Source organism: Neofelis nebulosa, chromosome 16 (assembly GCF_028018385.1).
Source record: "Neofelis nebulosa isolate mNeoNeb1 chromosome 16, mNeoNeb1.pri, whole genome shotgun sequence".
Classification (NCBI taxonomy): domain Eukaryota; kingdom Metazoa; phylum Chordata; class Mammalia; order Carnivora; family Felidae; genus Neofelis; species Neofelis nebulosa.
Window position 1 is genome coordinate 38,319,932 of NC_080797.1, and position 19,220 is coordinate 38,339,151.

General features: G+C 58.4%; 1 protein-coding gene across 3 annotated transcripts; it reads right to left on the reverse strand.

Moving 5' to 3' along the window:
• Positions 1 to 1,154: 1,154 nt before the first annotated feature.
• Positions 1,155 to 17,880, reverse strand: OSBPL7 (oxysterol binding protein like 7). 3 transcript variants are annotated; one of them, XM_058703293.1, is made up of 23 exons: positions 17,722 to 17,880; positions 16,226 to 16,380; positions 15,981 to 16,106; positions 15,746 to 15,799; positions 14,994 to 15,107; positions 14,526 to 14,636; positions 14,286 to 14,403; positions 13,534 to 13,637; positions 13,071 to 13,163; positions 12,853 to 12,985; positions 12,676 to 12,770; positions 12,391 to 12,486; positions 11,183 to 11,320; positions 10,540 to 10,633; positions 9,631 to 9,878; positions 8,448 to 8,585; positions 5,164 to 5,227; positions 4,952 to 5,030; positions 3,139 to 3,400; positions 2,891 to 3,035; positions 2,675 to 2,801; positions 2,349 to 2,471; positions 1,155 to 2,197 (listed from the first exon to the last, which is right to left on the reverse strand). In XM_058703293.1, exons 2-23 carry the CDS (start codon positions 16,298 to 16,300, stop codon positions 2,089 to 2,091), a joined length of 2,646 nt encoding a protein of 881 aa, XP_058559276.1. In that variant the 5' UTR covers positions 16,301 to 16,380; positions 17,722 to 17,880; the 3' UTR covers positions 1,155 to 2,088. The 3 variants fall into 3 exon arrangements, 2 of the variants coding, with proteins under 2 accessions (XP_058559276.1, XP_058559277.1); XM_058703294.1 differs by having other exon boundaries at positions 3,139 to 3,283; positions 17,722 to 17,878; XR_009254813.1 differs by lacking the exon at positions 1,155 to 2,197 and having other exon boundaries at positions 2,891 to 3,060.
• Between the last annotated feature and the right edge of the window lie 1,340 nt (positions 17,881 to 19,220).

The following is a 19,220-nucleotide window of genomic DNA, read 5'->3' on the forward strand; positions in this document are numbered from 1 at the left end:
CTTGGACATACAAGAAATCAAATGAAGGAGGGGCGCCTGGGTGGCTCAGTCGGTTGAGCGTCCAACTTTGGCTCAGGTCATGATCTCGTGGTCTGTGGGTTCGAGCCCCGCGTTGGGCTCTGTGCTGACAGCTCGGAGCCTGGAGCCTGCTTTGGATTCTGCGTCTCCCTCTCTCTCTCCCCCTCCCCCGCTCATGCTCTGTCTCTCTCTCTCTGTCAAAAATAAATAAACATTAAAAAAAAATTTTTTTTAAATAAATCACCCTTTAAAAAAAAAAAAAAAAAAGAGAAATCAAATGAAGGAACAAAGTCTCCAAACAGAAAGAGAAGGCACTTGACCAAGACCACACAGCTTTGGTAAGAGAGCTCGGATGTAAACTTAGCTTTGGCTGGGTAGGGGAGCAGGAGACGTGTAGCTGGCCTTGTTCCCTGGCCCCTTCCAACTCTCCCACCCCCACCTCTGCTCCCATCTCTCCGTGGACACTCACTGATCTGGGGTGGGAGGAGACCTGACCATCGATGCTGGGTGTGGGGGTCAGCACTCTACACCAGAGGGGGACACGGACCACAGATTTCAGCCTGGTTGAAGAGTGTGGGTTTTTCCTCTAGGTCCCCAGGAGCAACGGATATATTTGAAACAGGCATGAGGAAACCCCATCTCTTTGTAAAAATATCACCCTGAAAGCCAGCATCAGAACGGAGGTGCCTGGGCAGGGGAGAGGGGCGGTGAGGTGACAGTCCAGGCAAGGGTCGCTCAGGGCCCAGCCTAAGCCAGGAGCGATCCAGAGAAGGGGACCAGAGCTCAGGCCTCCGAGAGAGAATGGACAGGATGTGGGGATTAAGGGAGAGAGGACAGGGGATTTTCAGCCCAGGGGAGTGGGGAGCTGTGAGCCTTCACTGAGCTTGACCACAAGTGTTTTTAAATGAATGGTCTCTTGGGGCACCTGGGTGGCTCTGTCGGTTGAGCGGCCGACTTCGGCTCAGGTCACGATCTTGCGGTCCATGAGTTCGAGCCCCGCGTCGGGCTCTGTGCTGACTGCTCAGAGCCTGGAGCCTGTTTCGGATTCTGTGTCTCCCTCTCTCTGACCCTCCCCCGTTCATGCTCTGTCTCTGTCTCAAAAATAAATAAAAAACGTTAAATGAATGGTCTCAGGCCCAAGTTCGGGGTTGTCTTTATTGGAGCTTGGAATGTCACTGCGATTCACCTTAATCAGAGGCAGACTGTGCGAAAATGAGCAACAGTGGCGGACCCCCAGCAGGGGCCATCGGGCTACATTGGGAACCCTGCTCGCCTGCAAGCAGTACACGGGCACACGCACACATGCACACACTCCTACACAAACTCACACTCTCACGCGTGCTCACTCACTCCCAGGGGGTCTGAGGCCAGGCACCCTGCCGGCTCAGTTCGCTCCCCGCCTCTTGGACAGGTCTTGTCCACACAGCGGGGACCTGCCGAGCTGTGACTGGAGTTCCCTTCCGCTTGAGGACCAGGGCCGAAGGAGCCAGAAGCTGCAGGCATTTTGCAGTTTGGGAGACGGGGATCCAGGAGGATGGGAGAGATTGCCAAGGACCGAGCAAAGGGAGCCCCGCTGAGCCGGGGCACGGGGGAGAAGATGCTGGAGAGGGATGGGACGGACAGGGGGTGGGAGAAAAGGCCATCTCTTCTCCTTCGTTCACTCCAACCGCACAGCCGGGGCCAGAGCCCTGGGCATAGGAAGCCTGGGGAGCATCAAGGGGTCCCCTGTGTCCTAGGAAGGCACTAAATGGGGAACAGATCCTGGAGAGCCTGGAGTCTCCCCCAAGTACCCCAAAGGGGACAGAAGGGGAATGACAGAACAAGAAGGGTCTTACATGCTGGTTGTCTGGGAAAACAAGACTGGGGAAGCACAAATCCTGCTTCCCACCCCAAACAGGGGGTGGGCGGTGGGCCGGGATGCAGCCCCTCTGGCCGGCAGAGGGGACAAAGCCAGGGCTGCCCCCTTGGTCTCCAGGGTGGTGAGTGGGGAAGCCTGGCCTCACCCGTGTGTCCGTGGGAGGTAGAGGCAGGAGGGAGGAACCTGAGCCTCCTGCCCCCCGAGGGCCAGGGCTACCAGAGCACGGCCCCATCCAGGTTCCCGTATCCTGGCTCGGCCCGCAGCCTCCAGTACGTGTTGTTGGTCACCCACCACTCCTTCCCACTGCTGTCTGTCTGCCGCCTGGGGGAAGGAGAGGGGTGAACATCCCGAACTAAGGCCAGGGTCCCCGGACGCTGCCTCCCATAGCCGGCCCCACTCAGAGTGAGGAGGGGCTGTATGAGAGGTGGCAAGGAGCCTGGACGGCAGAGGCCTAGGGAGAGGGCAGAGGTACCTGAAGAAGCGAGCCTGGTGGACGATGTTGTTCTCCTCCATCACTCTGCGCCTGTCCCGCTGAAGCTGCTCGATCCTTCTCTTCTGGGCTTCAGCGGCCTGTATGTTTCCCTCCTCCAAGTACCTAAGCATCCACACGGCAGTCAGGGGAACTGCCCCCTCCTGCCAAACCCAAGACCTCTGTCCCCTGCCCAGCTCTGCCCCCAGATGGGGCCCATCTCCCTGGGGCAACGCCAAGAGGGAAGAAGAGGCCAAGCTGGATGCGGAAGCTCATGTGGAAGAGGGAGGAGCCCAGAGGCTCCAGGGTGGGGCCCACCTGACACTGACCTCTGGTCTGGCCGGAGCCGCGTGTCCGTGGAAGGCAGTGACCGTTTCAGCTCTGCTGTCAACTCATTCAGCTCCAAGGCAAACTGAGTGAAGCCGAAGTTTCGCTCGTGGTCTGGGGGCATGGAGTCTGGGGGGGGAAGGCAAGGGGCTGGGGCAGGTGGACTGTGCCATAGGCACCCTCACCCCTGCCCGGCCCTCCCTGACCAGGCCACTTACTGGGTTTCCAGATGCACTGACCGCCGGGCAGGGATCCCCGGTATAGCCCCTCGTGCCACTTCCCGGAGAGTCGGTGGAGGACACGGCCGCTCCGGCTGAACACGGCCCCCTGCACCTCGTGGACGTTGGAGCTCCAGTACTTGGCCTGGGGTGGGGGTGGAGGCAGGGGACTTAGGGAGGTGTCCCCTCCCCTCCCCCAGGGTGAGCTGTTGGCGGCAGACAGGCAGGGTCAGGGTGGGGATGCCCACCTTGCAGAAGGTGATCTTGCAGTGACAGGAGCTGTCCTGCGTGTTCCGGATGAGCACCTCCCCATAGTGCTCGATCCAGCGCTGGCCGCTCAGAATGTTGTGAATGCAGGACGTCACCTTATTCCACTCAAAGTGGTCCCCAAATCTGAGAGAGACAGAGCAGGGGAGGGCAGCTGGCTGGCCCCGGGAACAAGTGCCACCCTGAGCCAGGATGCCCGTCATGTGGGTCTGTGGAAGGAACACTGCGGTCCTGGTTCTGCCTCTGCGTGAAGGATGACATATTTACAGGGCGCTTGGGTGGCTCAGTCGGTTAAACATCTGACTCGATTTCAGCTCAGGTCACGATCTCACAGCTCATGAGGTCAAACTCCTCTTCAAGCCCCGAGTTGGGCTCTGCGCTGACAACACAGACCCTGCTTGGGATTCTCTCTCTCCCTCTCTCTCTCTGCCCCTCCTCTGCTTGTGCACAGGCATGCGCTCTCTCTCAAAAATAAATATTAAAGGGGCGCCTGGGTGGCTCAGTCGGTTAAGCGTCCGACTTCGGCTCAGGTCACGATCTCGCGGTATGTGAGTTCGAGCCCCACGTCGGTCTCTGTGCTGACTGCTCAGAGCCTGCAGCCTGTTTCAGATTCTGTGTCTCCCTCTCTCTCTGACCCTCCCCCATTCATGCTCTGTCTCTCTCTGTCTCAAAAATAAATAAACGTTAAAAAAAAATTAAAAAAAATAAATAAATATTAAAAAATATATATAGGGGCGCCTGGGTGGCTCAGTCGGTTGAGCGTCCAACTTCAGCTCAGGTCACGATCTCGCATTCCGTGAGTTCGAGCCCTATGTCGGGCTCTGGGCTGATGGCTCGGAGCTTGGAGCCTGCTTCCGATTCTGTGTCTCCCTCTCTATCTGCCCCTCCCCCGTTCATGCTCTGTCTCTCTCTGTCTCAAGGATAAATAAACGTTAAAAAAAATTAAAAAAAAAAAAATATATATATATATGAACAAAACAAAAAGGATAACACATTTACAAAGCACAACAGCCCTCACAAAAAATATTGAGTCAACAGGTCTCCATTCATTGACAAAGCTCCTGAGTGCCTACGTCATGGGGATAAATACACAGAGTCCCTGCCCTTGGGTGCAGGGACTAGGGTAGGCCCATTCACACATTACCCTGTTTAATCCCCCCTTCCTCTGGGTTCTACTCATTACTCTTATTTCACGGAAGAGCGGATGGGAGGCTCTGAAGCATTAAGCCTCTTTGTTGCGTGCATAATTATCAAAGCTGCCAGACAGAACTTCTAACTCTGAAGCCCAGGATCTTCCCGGCCCTGGACTGGCCTCTCGCTAACTCCTGGACCATGCTGGGTAAGCCCCCTTCTTCTCTGGCTGCTGTCCCCACTTGGAAAATGACATGAGCTAGAGGACAGTGTTTCCAATGTGGTTTGCGATCAGTCCTGAGATCAACTTAGGTCTCTGTGGGTCTGTGTATGAGGGTGGGTGCATCTGCGCATTGGCTTAAAGTCTCAAATGGATTTCTTACTGTGAGTCACGGTCAAGAGAGTGTGAAAGCCACTGCATCAGATGACCTCAGTGAGCCCTTCCAGTTCTACCGTTCTAGGATTTTTCCTGTTTCTGTATGCACAACGGCTGTAAAAATAGGTGTGAAACATATAGACACTACCCCACCGCAACCAGCTTCAGGCCAGACCTTTCGATCCTGCCCCTATCACCTCACCACCCCAGCCTGGAAGACGGCCCGTAGGCTGGGCCTGGCTGCTGACCTTAGCAGCCCCATAGGCTGGGGCCTTAGGGACACCCACCTGGGCAGGCTGACATTGACGGTCCCCACAGGCACAATCTCCAGGGATTTGCCCCAAAACTTGTTCTTCCACTTCATGTCTGGAGTTGGGTCAGGAGAGGGAGAGGGAGAGGGAGGGCAGAAAAGAGACCAGAGAGTGTTCCAGCCCCTCCCCCATCTGCCCTTCACCCTCATGTCCGCCTCCCCACCCCTCCCCACCCCCCCATTCCTCACCTTGCCAGAAGATGAAGTTCTCAGACTCCGCATGGCATGCCGAGATGGGAGGGTGGTGGGAGACCTTGGTAAACAAAGAAGGTCTCTTGACGCTGCCCCTGAGGATTATGGGGTCTGCGCCTCACCCCAGGGCTCCCCAAAGTCCCTTATCCCCAATCCCGGTTCCTCTCCAAACCAGAAGACCAGTTGGTTCCAGGTCTCTTGTCTCTGTCGTCCTCAGCCACCACCCAGATTCTGTTGCCCTCTCTGTCCCCATGAGGCCTCACATGCTTCCTTCTCACTCACTCCCTTCTGGAGCCCCAGGACCCCTGTTCAAGGCTACCAAGTCCTCTAGTAGTGACAGATGAGGCTTCCTCCTGTGCCCTGCCTGAAAGCCAGCCCTCCTGGGGGCCCTCTTCCCTCACTGCTTTCTCCTTCACCATCGTCACAGCCTCCAAAAAAAACCCTGGCCTTGCCCTCCTTGGAACGGCTCCATATCTGGAACTTGAACCTGGGTATCCCAAAGCCTGCAGCCTTGCCTCTCTCATTCCCTGTGGTCCATGACTCCTCCCAAGACTTTCAGCCACTCTGCTCTGTTGTGCCCTGTCCACCCTGCTCCACCACCGCCCCCCCCGCCTGACATTGCTGTCACCTCCACCTTCTCACAGCACCCTCCACAACCTTCTGCCACCACTTGTCACAACACCTGGCATCGGCCTCCTCTGTGCCGCCCCTGGTTCCCTGCTCTTCATTCACCCCCACGGAGCCGAGGAACACACGGAGCACACGCCTGGAAACTTCTAATGCTACACTCTGTCTACACCTGGGCCCAATTCTTCTCGGAGGACCCACACCCAACCCATCACCTTCAAACCACATTGACACGCCCACCCTCAGAGGGAGACTAGAGGTGGCAACTCCTCCCACCAATTTATGGCTCCCACCCTGACCCCAAGCCCCTGAATCCACTGCCAGGCCTGGACCTTCCTCCTGGTGCAACTGCCTCGCACCCCTTCCTGCAGGCTCCGCCCTCCTCCACCCCACTGTTCTGCAGCCTTTCCCTCTACTTTTCTCTTTCTCTCCAAATAGAAGTATCTCCTGGGGTGCCTGGGTGGCTCAGCCAAGTTGAGTGTCTGACTCTTGATTTAGGCTCAGGTCATGATCTCACAGTTCATGACATCGAGCCCTGAGTTGGGCTCTGTGCTGACACAGGGCGCCTTCTTGGAATTCTCTCTCTCTGCCTCTCCCCTGCTTGTCCTTGCTCTCTCTCAAAATAAATAAATAAACTTTTTTATGTTTTTTTTTTTTTTTAAAGAAATATCAGGGCGCGTGGGTGGCTCAGTCAGCTAAGCATTGGACTCTGGCTCAGGACATGATCTCACGGTTCATGAGCTTGAGCCCGGCATCTGGTGACCTTGAACGCTGCTTCTCTCTCTCCCTCTCTGCCTCTCACTCATTTGCGCCCTCTCTCTCTAAAAAACAAAACAAAACAAAAAACTAAAGAAATATTTCCTGTTTCTTCCATTTTAAAAAAAGAGTAAACCTTTCTTTTCTGGATGCACACACTTTTGCTCACGTATGCACAAAACAAACACTGGCAGCAGCAATCTCCTCAGAAGGAGCTGGGGCTCATTTCCTATTGTACACACTCCTGTGCTGGACGAACTTGTCACTATATTTTCAAAACCACTTAAAATCTAAACAAACAAAACACCTGCCTCAGCTCTATCCCCACCTCTGGCTGAAACCCTCTCTCTCTCTCCTCTTTCTCTCCCGGTCAACTGTTTTGAAAATAAACTGCATTTTTTCTCTATTTTAATTTTTTTTTTTCTTAAGGAAGCTCAACGCTCAACACAGGGCTCGAACTCATGACCCCAAGATCAAGAGTGGTGCATTCCACTGACTGAGCTGCCAGGTGTCCCATTTAATTTTAATGTTTTTAATGTTTTTTATTTCTTTCTGAGAGAGAGAGAGAGAGAGAGAGAGAGAGAGAGAGAGAGAGAGAGAGGATCTGAAGCAGGCTCCAGGCTCTGAGATGTTGACACAGAGCCCAATGCAGGGCTTGAACTCACAGACCATGAGATCATGACCTGAGCTGAAGCTGTGTGCTTAACCAACCGAGCCACCCAGGAGCCCCTAATTTTAATTTTTTTTAAGTCTCATTTTTCCCTACGTTACTTCTTTTTCCCAGCCACCCGCTGTAACCCGGCCTCGGCCCACAGCCCTTCTCAGAAACCTCCCTCACTCAGTAAACCAACCAACCCCGTCAAAGTCCTGTGGACCATCTACCCGCACTTGGCCTCGGAGCTCCTCCGCCTTCCCTGCCCACCCTCCTCAGACCCTCTCCCGTGAGCAGCCCGTGACATCATCCGTCCTCTAAGCTGGTGACTCCCGGGTCTGTCAGCCCCCACCTGTTCCCAGAGGAGCTCCGTACCCACACGGCCCAGGGCCTCCCGGACATCTCCCCGTGGAAGTCAAGCCCACGTAGACAAGGAGTCTCGCCAATGCAGTTACCTTCCTCACACACTTCCCATCTTGCTAACTGGCACTTCCATACACCTGCTGGAGCCCCCGAACCAGAAATTCAAGGCCATCTCCAGCTTTTCCCTATCATCGACCACCTCCCCTATCTCTTACACGTAACAGCATTCTGTTGACCACTGTGTCCTGTCAAGGGCAACATGACACGGTTCCTGAATCCAATGTCCTCGCAATCCAGATGCCACAGCCTAAGTGCAGGTCTTTGTCAGCTCTTAACAGGGATGACTGAAATGGCCTCTTAATGGCCTTCTCTGACCCACCCGCACACCACGGTCTGAGCAATCTTTATAAAGTGCAATTTGGAGCATTGTCACTCTACTGCCTAAAACCCTCGATGACTCCCCATTGAAGGTAACCATTTGGCCTGCAGGGCTCCTCAGGGCTTGGGGCTGTCTTGCCACCCAGCTGCGTCTCTCATACCCTGTCTGGAGCCTCCCATTCTCCCCACCCCCTGGATTCTTGGTGCACGTCAGTCCTCCCTCAAGACCTAGGTGGAGATCAGCCCCTACAGCATGCCTTCCTGGCTGAAGGGCAGCCTCAGAGCCTCCAGGGTCCAGCTCTAGAACATAGTCAAGTAACTCCCCATTTCAAGTCCGCCCCCCACACTCGGCAGGGCGCTCCCTGGAGCAGAGAGCCTTTTGCACCACCGCCATGTGGCACAGGGCTCGGCCCGGAGCCAGACGCCCTGAACTCTCTCTCCCGTGCCCTGGCCCCTCTGAAGCCCCAGCCACCCGTAAGGGCCCCTCTTCTTCTGGGGCCCACACCTGCTCACTGATGAAGCGGAAGCCTCGGTCAGGCCGCTCACACTCATAGGTCTCCCCCAGGACGGGGTTGAAGGGCTTACAGCCTGCTCGGTGGTACGTGGACGAGTAGGCAGAGACGGCAAAGGCCGCGATGTACACCTGCGGGTGGAAGGGCGAGGAGATGCCGCTGGGGGCGGGGCGGGGGGGGGGGCGGGGGAGAGGCCGCTGGGGTGGGGTGGTGGGGAGATGCTGCTGGGGCAGAGAGATGCCGCTGGGGGTGGGTGGAGATGCCACTGGGGGGGGGCGGGAAGAGATGTTGCTGGTGGGGGGAGATGCCGCTACAAGGGAGGGGAGATACCGCTGGGGGTGGGGGGGGAATGCTGTTGGTGGGGGGGGAGATGCCGCTGGGGGCGGGAGAGATGCCACTGGGGGGGGTGGGAGATGCCACTGGGGTGGGGTTGGGGGGGGGCGGGGGGAGATGCTGCTGGGGCGGAGAGATGCCGCTGGGGGGGTGGAGAGGCCACTGGGGACGGGGAGATACTGCTGGGGTGGGGGGGATGCCGCTACAGGGGGGGGAGATGCTGCTGGGGGTGGGGGGGGGAATGCTGGTGGGGGGGGAGATGCCGCTGGGGGCGGGAGAGATGCCACGGGGCGAGGGGGGTGGGAGATGCTGCTGGGGTGGGGTGGGGGGTGGGGGGGAGATGCTGCTGGGGCGGAGAGATGCCGCTGGGGCGGGTGGAGATGCCACTGGGGGCGGGGAGATGCAGCTGGGGTTGGGGGGGATGCCACTGGGCCGGCGGGGATGCCGCTGGGGCGGGAGGCCAGGAGATGCTGCTGGGGGCAAGGAGATGCCGCTGGGTAGGGGAGATGCCACGGGGGGGGGGGGGGGGAGATGTCGCTGGGGGTGGGGGAGAATGCTGTTGGTGGGGGGGGAGATGCTGCTACAGGGGTGGGGGGAGATGCCGCTGGGGGTGGGGGAGAATGCTGTTGGGGGGGGAGATGCCGCTGGGGGTGGGGGGAGAGATGCCAATACAGGGGGGAGATGCCACTGCTGGGGGGGGGCGGGCAGATGCTGTTGGGGGATACGGGGGACATGCCCCTGGGGGGTTGCAGAGAAGGGGGGTGCCACCCCATTACAAGCAAGGACTGGCGGAGGTAGAGCTTCAGTGGTGGGGAAGAGCCCCGCCAGGAGTGCCGGGGGTACCATGCGCTCGCAGGGGTCCGCCACGCGGCTGGCCTGGTCCAGGAGGCTGCTGTACTCCAGCTCCTCGCAGAGCCGCTGCAGAGTGTTGAGCGGCTCGTTGAGCTGCACAGGCATGGACACCTTGGACAGGTCCTTGCCGATGTTGTTCCGAAGTATGTTCCACAAGCTCACGTCAGCCCCTGGCCCGCTGGCCGCTGGCAGGCAGCGGCGACGGGGTGGCCCCGCAGCTCTCCCTGGAACACATGCCCCTGGGCCCCACCCGGCCACGTCACTCTTCCTCCCGCAGGGTATCCAGACTTGGGGGGCACACAGGCCAACCCCAGCGCCGCCCCCAGTCCTGAGGTGCTCCTAGATACACTCATTCCCAAGCACCCCTCTGGGCTCTGCAGTCGAGCCCCCGGGGGGATTTAGGTGGGTAGCAGGGCCGAGAACCACTCAGAGAGGGCACCTCCCGCTGCTGGAAACCCTGAACCCCAGAAGCCCCTCCTGAGCCCCCACTCTGGCCTTCAGTTCCCCTCCATAAACACAGAAACCAATGTTGGGATACAGATTATTCAGCCCATTTTACAGATGAGGGAACAGGCTCCAAGAAGTAAAATGACATGTCCAAAGCCACACTGCTAAAGAGTGGCAAGGTGGGACCATCTGCCTCTGTATCAGGCCCCATGCCAGTCTTCTCAGAAGACCGCACTGATGGCCAGCCCCCAGGCCTGAGCCCGACCCACCTCGGGAGCCGCTCCTAGAACATTCTGTAGCTCACAGCTTAGCCTTCCTTATCTCCTGGGGTCACCCTAAGCTGTTAGCCCACCAGTCACCACAATAGACTGCCTCCCAAGGGGTCTGGGCTGTGGACAAACACGATTTGTACCTCCCTCCAAACCCCTCCATGCCTGCACACCCAGCTAGTACCTTTCTGGTAACGCTCAGCTCCCCTGAGGTCCAGCACCTCTTCAGACAGGCTGGTGGTGATTTCACTGGTGCACGACTCCTCCTCCTCTGAGCCCTGGGCCAGGACAGATGACAGGCTGGGCAGACTGGGCCTCCCCGGGCAGCTGGGCAGTGCCCAGGGCCTGGCAAGACTCTGCCCAGCTAGTCCTTTGATGGGAAGGGGGAAGACACGTATTTGGGGGAGGGGAGGATGGGAGCCCTAAGACTGACATCATGGAGTGTGCCTTGCCACTTTGGGAGGGGACACCTGGCCCTCTCCCTGCAGGGAGGGAGCACAGGGACTTGGCAAACACCAAGGAAAGGTAGCAGGGCATTGCTGAGATCCAGGGTTCAGGGCTAGGGGAAGTGCTGGGGATGAACCGCTCACAGGAAGAGGGCTGGGATGGGGCTGCGGCAGCAGTCTCGGGAAGACCCCACGGGGATAAAGCACATCAAACTAAAGGAAGGGTCCCCAGCAGATTTCTGAGCAGGGCCACACAAACCCAACAGGTCTGGACATGTTACCCGAGAGAGCAGCTGAGGCGTTAGAAAGGATTTGGGAATCTACAAATTCTAGTCTCTCTGGACCCCATCCCAATTTTCCCAGGGTTGTCCCCCACCTCACCTCATTCTCAGAAGAGCTGGCAGAGAGGAGAACCTCACAGGCATCAAAGAACTCTGTGTGGGAATCAGCAAGGGACAGGACGCTGCTCTGGGACAGCTGAGGGGTCAGCCCCCGCCCCTTCATGTACAGGGCTTCTTGCTGTGGGAAGGACAGGTGTCAGGCAGGGCTCCCCGGCCCTGACAGTTCCCTTGAGAGGGAAGCATACTGGGGACTTTTGCTGCCTGAGTGTGGAGCCCACCAAGCAGAAGACGCAGAAGGGAGAGAGTGTGGTGGGATACGAAGGTGTGGCGGCTGAACTGGGGCCTGGGACAGGGGAACGTGGGTTCCATAAGAGCCGCTCACATGGCCTAGGCACTCACTCTGAGATGGGTTCCAAGCCTTCCATGTACATCAATGCAGTCAATCCTGACACTTACTCTAAGCGGTAGGTACTGTTATGACCCCCTACTTTGCAGACCAGGACACTGAGGCTCAGGGTCACAAAGCCGCCAAACCCACAGAGCCCGACCCCAGAGTCTGTGCTCAGAACACGGAAGTCCCAGCTCAGCCAATCCTCAACTGGGGGATCCTGGGCCCATTGGTCAGAGTCTCTGAGTCTTAGTTTCCTCCACCATGAACTTGAGGGTAAGGATCATGGCCGCATAGGACTGAATTAAGCAAAAGCATGGGGCACCTGGGTGGCTCAGTCACTTGAGTGTCTGACTCTTGATTTCGGCTCAGGTCATTATCCCAGGGTCATGGGATGGAGCCCTACATCGGGCTCTGTGCTGAGTGTGGAGCCTGCTTAAGATTTTCTCTCTCTCTCTCCCCCTGTCCCCCACTTGTGCGTTCTCTCTCTCTCTCTCTCTAAAATTAAAAAATAAATAAATAACTCTTAAAAAAAATAGTAAAAGCACTCTGGGGTGCCTGGGTAGTTCAGTCGGTTACACCTCCAACTCTTGATCTCAGCTCAAGTCTTGATCTCAGAGCCCTGAGTTCAAGCCCTGAGTTGGGCTCCACTACTTTAAAAAAAAAAAAAAAAGTATAAGCAATCTGCACACTGGCAGGGCAGGAATGACCAAGGTGAGGCTGCTGCCAATGTTACATGAATTGGGTTGGAGCTAGGATTTCTGGGCCCTGTTTTGGGTCTGAAGACCAACCATGCCTTCACTTCTGCTAAGAAAGAAGGTGCAGGAGAAATGGTTCCCACAACCCAGCCCGGCTCCTACCTCCTCAGGGTTGAGGGAGCTGAAGGAGTCTGCAGTGGTGTCCGAGGAGACAGAGAGCGAGTGGAGGCGCCTCGGGCCAGCTGAGGCCTCAGAGACCTGCGAGGAGACAGTGAGGGGACAGGGAGCCAGGAGGACAAAGCCCTCCCCGCCCCGCGATACTGCCCTCTGCGCAGATTGCCTCCGCCAACCACTCTCCCCAGACCCAGCTCCGCTCTCCTCCCCAGGCCTGCGGTCCTCAGCTTCAAGCCCTCTCCTCCCACACGCTCCCCTGTCCTTGAGCCTCACCCCCATCCGTGACAGCTCTGAACCCTGGTGCAGGTCCCGCAGTCGGTCCCATTCAGCGGTGAGGGCAGCCAGGACACTGCTGAGGGAATTGTGCACTGCGGGGCAAGGGCAGGCATCAGACTCCTCTCCCTCTCCCTCTCCCCGCCTGCCCCCCACCGCCCTCCAGCATGCACTCACCCTTCTGGGCCAGGGCCCAGAAAGTACGCTGCAGGTGGGCATAGTCTGGAGGTGGCAGCCCGCGGGGGCCTGAGGGGTCCCGGGACTCCAGGTAGCGAGACAGGTTGGGAACAGAGCCGTGGAGACGACCAACCTGGGGGTGAGGGAGAGGGGTTGAAGGTGACAGCCTCCTCCAGGACATCCCACCCCGGTGACTTGGGGTCCACACCCCACCTCACCCGTCCGATGGTGTCGTCCTTGGCGAAACTCTGTGTGCACCACATGCGGCTGGTCCGTTTCCCCTTCTTGGGTCTCTCAGTTGTCACTGAGGCCTGGCAAGTCGAAGGTGGGAGGTGAGGGGTGAGTTTCACTCAGGGTGGGGCAAAGGGCAGCAACCATGAAAGCCAGGAGAGGGGAAGATGGCCACGGAGGAGGGCACAGAGACATCTGACCTCCCAGAGGAAGAAGATGACACCCTAGTAGAGGCGTGGGTACAGCAGGCAGGGGTCACTCCAAAGGGGCAGAGAGACAACCCTGAGGCTGTCTGGACACGGGAGGTGGGTCAGCTAGGCAGATGTGCAGCTCTCCAGGAAACCGCAGCACACGAGGGGGCCTGGGGGCCTGTCCCGGGGAAGTGGTGAGGGTGAGGGCAGCAAGCAGGAGTCCCCTGGGCAGGGCCCTGTCTCCTCCCCTGGCCCTCACCTGGTGCGTGGGGATAACAGGGGCCGAGGGGATCCGGTGCAGGGACTCCAGGCTCTGGAGGAGTCTGTGTAGTTCCTGGAGCTTCCCCTGACACTCAGAGAGCTCTGCAGGAAGAATGAATGAGGATATCCTCTCCCAACAGTGCCCGGGCGCCCCAGAGTCTGTCCCTCGGCTTCCCTTCCTCCTCCTAACATCTCACCCGGGCGGCCACAGAAACCCTGACACCGCGTCCCCCTCCTCGGCTCAGGACGCCAAAGCAGTTCCCACTTCCTGCCACTGGTTTCCCAAGAGGGCTGGCATCCTCGGTCCCCATAACATACCTTAACTTTGCCGCCTCCGCACAGGGTGCGGGGTGGGGGTGGCCCTGACTCTCTGTCCCCACTTGGTGGCACCTCCCCATCTCCCTCTCCCAGGCCAACATCTCAGCTGCCTACTCCAGGAACGGGTTCTAGAGCACACCCCTTCTCTGACACTACTCCACGGGACCCCTCCCCGATTGGCTTTCTGTATCTTCTTGTCCGTGAGCCCCGGCCCCGAGTCCTGTCTATGTGCCTGAGACACAAGCCCCCGCCATTCTCGGTGAGGCTGGTGCTCCCCAGGGCAGGCCCGAGGAGATCCTGTTGGCTTGGAGGCCCCAGGTTCCCGGAGGCAGGGCTGGAGGTAACGGTTCCACCTCCTTGTGACAGCCGACACCTCCTAGACCCAAAGGCACCCATCCCGCCCACAGAGGCACAGTGCCAGGGGCCCCTCACCATGAGAGCAGCGGTCTAGCCCATCACTGTCCCTCAGCCAGGAAGACACCTTCTCCCGAGGTCCGACCCCAGGGAGAGCCGAAGCACTGCCTGCTGCTGGAAGCTGGGCACCAGGAGCCTGTGGGGTGAGTCAAGAGTGAGGCAAGGCAGCACCCCCTCCATGGATCTCGCAGTTCCCTGAAGCCCCCACCCCTGAGTCCTCATGTTACTGCCCCCCCCCCTCCCCAGGACCTCCCTTACCTTCCGGTGAGTGGTGCTGGGCAGCGAGCCTCGGGGCATGTCTAGGCGCTGGGCTAGGCGGTGGGCACGAAGCTGGGCCACCCAGCTCTGGAAGAGGTCCTGGGATTTGATCTGCAGAAGGGACGGAGAGGGGGAGGGAAGCGTGAAAGGAAGGATTGCTTCACAGGGGCAAGAAGTTGGGGCTCTGCTTCCCAGGCAAGGAGAGTGTCTCCCTGTCGTCCCCGGCTTGTGCAAAGGCTCCTTGCAGGGAGACAGAGCGCAGCTTCCCCGGGGTGACCGAGCCCTTAGCTCTGCACCTGTTCATGTAACAACCAAGAGGGACGTCTTGCCATTGGCTGTGGTATACGATGGGAACTCCCTTGCTGTCAACCTCAGGGCCAGACCCTCAACCCGCCCCTCTCTCCTGTGTGCCCTAGTGTCTCTGCTGGGCTGGGGCCCAAGCCACTACTTGGCTCCCAGGGATGTCACCTTGAGGTGGTAGATGTTGTCTTCAGTGTCAAGGTCAATGCGCTGGGCCTTTTTGTTGATGGACATAACAGACAGTCGGACGTCAATGGAGCCATGAAGCTTCCCCTTGGTGATCTAGGGTGGATGGTGGGCAGGGAAAAATGGGACTGTTTTTAGGCCCCCGGGACCCCAGAGCCATCATCTCCCTGAGATGACCCTAGGCTCCAGGGCCAGGCAGCAGGTTCACAGCATCAACAGGGACTTGTCAGTTGTCCTCTGGTGCACAGAGCACCCCACTACGTCGTCATACTCTGAACAAGGGAGTCAGAGAGCAAGGAAAACTAATCTCAGCAACGCGAAGGCTGAGAAGGGAAACACCCTCTCAGAAAGAGATCCTGAGGATGCCGGCCTCTAGTTCCTGTCCCCAGCACCAGAATGAAACAAGGGTAAAGATGATAAAGCTCCCTGGGGCGCCTGGGTGGCTCAGTCGGTTAAGCGTCCGACTTCAGCACAAGTCATGATCTTGCGGTTTGTGAGTTCGAGCCCCGCATCGGGCTCTGTGCTGACAGCTCAGAGCCTGGAGCCTGCTTCGGATTCTGTGTCTCCCTCTCTTTCCCTGCCCCTCCCCTGCTCATGCTCTGTCACTTTCTGCCTCAAAAATAAAACAAACATTAAAAAAAAAAAAAAAAAAAAAGATGATAAAGTCCCCTGTCCGTGCAGACCATTCTGGGCCCACACTCAGCCCACAACCCCCAGCAGAGGCCCTGACTCACCTCTTGCCGCGTCGTTGCATAGTGAAGGACTCCGTCCTCGAGCACAAAGTATCTCTGTGTTTGCCCAGAAGGAACGAGAACCCAGGAGGCCGGCAGAAAAGGGTATGGGAGAGAGCAACCACACACATGGACTTTTCTTCTCCTCCACACACACACCCAGTACTGCCTACACCCTTCCCCCCCATCCCCCACTCGCCTCTGCATCTGGCCCCTCCCTTTGCCCAGCCCACCCTACCTTGTGCCAGCCCTTCAGAGGCCACTTCCTTTTCTTGAGCAGGTGGCCTTCCTGCCTCTCGGGCATGATACTCTCTGCTCCCAGCCTGCCCCGAGGCTCCTCCTCTACCTCCCACAGCTCAGAGGCCTGCAGTCCAGGACAGAGAAGTAGGAAAGCAGCCGGTGAGGTGACCAAATCTGCCCCCCCCCCCCCCCCACTTTGGGGCCAAGCTCTATCCACCCACTGCCTGCTTCCCCATCTCAGACCTGCAGGGCACTGCTGGACTTTGCAGACTGAATGCTCTCGGCCAAGGAGTTAGGGACCCTCTCCTGGAAGTCCATGGAGATGGGAGCAGCCACTCCCTGCTGAGAAGGTAGAGCAGGGTGGAAGGAGAAGGATGTCACCTTGTCCTGAGGGGACCCTTGAAGCAAGAGAGAGACCCCATTAGCACAGACCCTGCTGTCACCCTCCCAGCCTCCAACCCTTCCCGCACCCTCTGAGATAAGGGCTCACCAACATCTTCTGCTCACCTGCCATGTCTCTCTGAGTCTGTCCCTTCCCCACCCTGGGCGGGTTTCCCTGTCTACACCCTCCAGCTGTGGCCACTGCTCCCGGAGAGGTGGACTTGCACGCGGTCCGCAGGCCAGCGCCAAGAGACAACCACAAAAGTCCGCCCAGCCCCACCTTGGGCCCACATTCTCAGGCTCTAGGAAACACTTGGTGCTTTCTCTGGAAGATTCCCTAGGGCGGGGGGTGTGGTGCGGGGGGGAGCAAAGAGGAGGCATGGGAGTAAAAAAAAGAGACTCTAAAACAGGGCAGAGGAATTCCGAGACTGGACAAGCAAGATCTCAATCTGGCTTCTCTTCCTCCAGGACCCCTGGACACTCCTCCACCTGCTGTTGTGGGTGGGAGATTTCTCTGTCATCCCAACTCCCCGCTAATCAGTCTCCAGATCCTCTGTCTTCGGCATCGGGAAACTGAGGCCTGAGCCAGCCCCCACTGTTCTCTGTGCCTCCACCGTAGGATGCCCACCTGAGACCCTCGGTGCCCCTCAAAGCCTCCATTCTACCATCCTGGTCCTTGGGGTTCCTGAGAAGTAACACCCACCCGGAGAAAGCAGGGGACCCTGCTTCAGTGCCCATTGAGGCACTGTGGGCGGGAGAAGAGGCGGCCAAGAACATGCCAAGGTCCACACAGGTCCCGCAGCAGTGCCCACAGGCGCCCTTGGCACCAGCCCTGGCCATCCTGGCTCCTCGAGGAGATCAATAATGCATGAGGTTCTGTGTGTGTGAGACAGGGAGGGGACTGGAGGGGCGAGGCTGGCCCGAGGCTGGGGAAACAGCTCAGATCTTCCAGTGGAGCCAGCAAGCACCTGAGGAGCGAAGGCCGGGAAGGGACAGGGATGCGGTGGGGTAGTGGTGGCCAGGAGGTAGGGACGGAGGGGCCCAGGGTGCGAGAGGCTGACCCGGGGGGGGGGGTAAAACTCCTGCATTTGGCCATTGAAAGTTCCCAAACTCTTCTGGTGTTTGGGTATCTCTGTGTCCTTTTCCTGGCCCCCTAGAATCCTGGCCCCTCACTGCTGGCGGGTGGAGGGTGGGGGGGGGGCTCTGTCAGTAGAGGGTGCAGGGTCGAGGGGAGCCTGGTGGGTGCCCCATTTCCACTTCCATTCCCACCCCCGTCTCCAGAGGGGCAGACCCGCCAGCTTCAGGTGGGAAGAAGCCTGCCTGGGGTATGTCAGCCAAAGCCAGCGCGGGCCCCTTACCCCAGGGTCCATGGACGCCAGTGCTCCTTGGCCCGCGCGCGCCTCTCCGCCTCTGAGTCACCGTCTCCGAGTCGCCCGCTCCCTCCTCACGGAGCCTAGCAGTGGCAGCAGCTGCTGCAGGAACCAGGAAGGAAGGAGACGTCGGAGCCTCCCCTCCAGCCGGATCTCCCCACCTCCCCCTTCCCGGCCCCTCCTCCCGCCAAGCTCCGGGCGGCCGCTCAGCTCTGCCCCCCTGCTCCCGGGAGGACTCAGGGCTGAGCGGACTCCCCAGCACTGAGGTAGCTTGGGAGTGGGGGCAGAGTCCCCACTGGGCGCAGCTCCAGATAGACCGCGGAGGACTGGGGAGCTGCTGGCCTCAAGCCAGTGGTGGTAAAGGGTTTACTCCTACTAGCATGGCCTTGACCCTAGTTAGTACCCAAGGCCATTTCCTTATTAACGCCCCCCGCCTCTCGTTTTACATCTGAAAATAGATTGCAAAATTTGGAGCCAGCAAATGTATCAGGTTGACAGGAAGGGATGGATGCCCCCGGGGGACCACGATAGACAGTGCCAAGAGCACGGTCAGCAGGCCAGCCGCGGCTAGAGAGAGCCAGGCAGCCCTGTGTGGGCAACCCCCACAGAGGCTCTGTCATTGTGGGTGATGCCCCACCAGGTCAGGACCCACTGGGGCTGGTGGTACCCGTGCCTAACACAGAACCCCCAGCTGGCATGGTCTCTGGATCAGGAGAGGGTCTGCAGCAGTAACCAGCTGGCTGTTGGAAAGGGCTAGCTGGAACCACTCAGGTCCCCCCACCCCGGCCTCCCTTTCTGAGCACCTCTGCTCTTCTGCTGGAGTACTGTGTTTAGCACAGTACTCAATTCTAATTAAAAATTAGCCCTTAAGAGGGGCGCCTGGGTGGCGCAGTCGGTTGAGCGTCCGACTTCAGCCAGGTCACGATCTCGCGGTCCGTGAGTTCGAGCCCCGCGTCAGGCTCTGGGCTGATGGCCTGTTTCCCATTCTGTGTCTCCCTCTCTCTCTGCCCCTCCCCCGTTCATGCTCTGTCTCTCTCTGTCCCAAAAATAAATTAAAAACGTTGAAAAAAAAAAATTAGCCCTTAAGAAAGGTCTGAACCACATTAAAATGAATGTGAAAAGGATGGACACCTTTAAGGACGGTGAAGCTGCTTTCTGGAAAGAAGTGGGTTTTTAATGGCAGGGCCTCAGGCATTGCCAGCAGGTGAAGGAGGCAATGCAGGGTTCTTTGACCTCAGCCCCACCCAGGCCTTGGTTTACCCTCCAGGATCTTACACATCTCTCAGGAGATGCCTGTTTGCCATGCCATTCAGAGCCTCAGCACCTCTCCTGCTGCCCCAGGAGGGCATTGTTGGCACCCGGCAGGCTTCTGGAGTCAGGGAGAGCACTGGGCGGTACTGGCTAGATGGGCTCTGACACCCAGAAGCCTCAAGGGCCTTTTAATTCACTTCACATCGATCAACCATCCCTGGGGCATACAGCAGCAC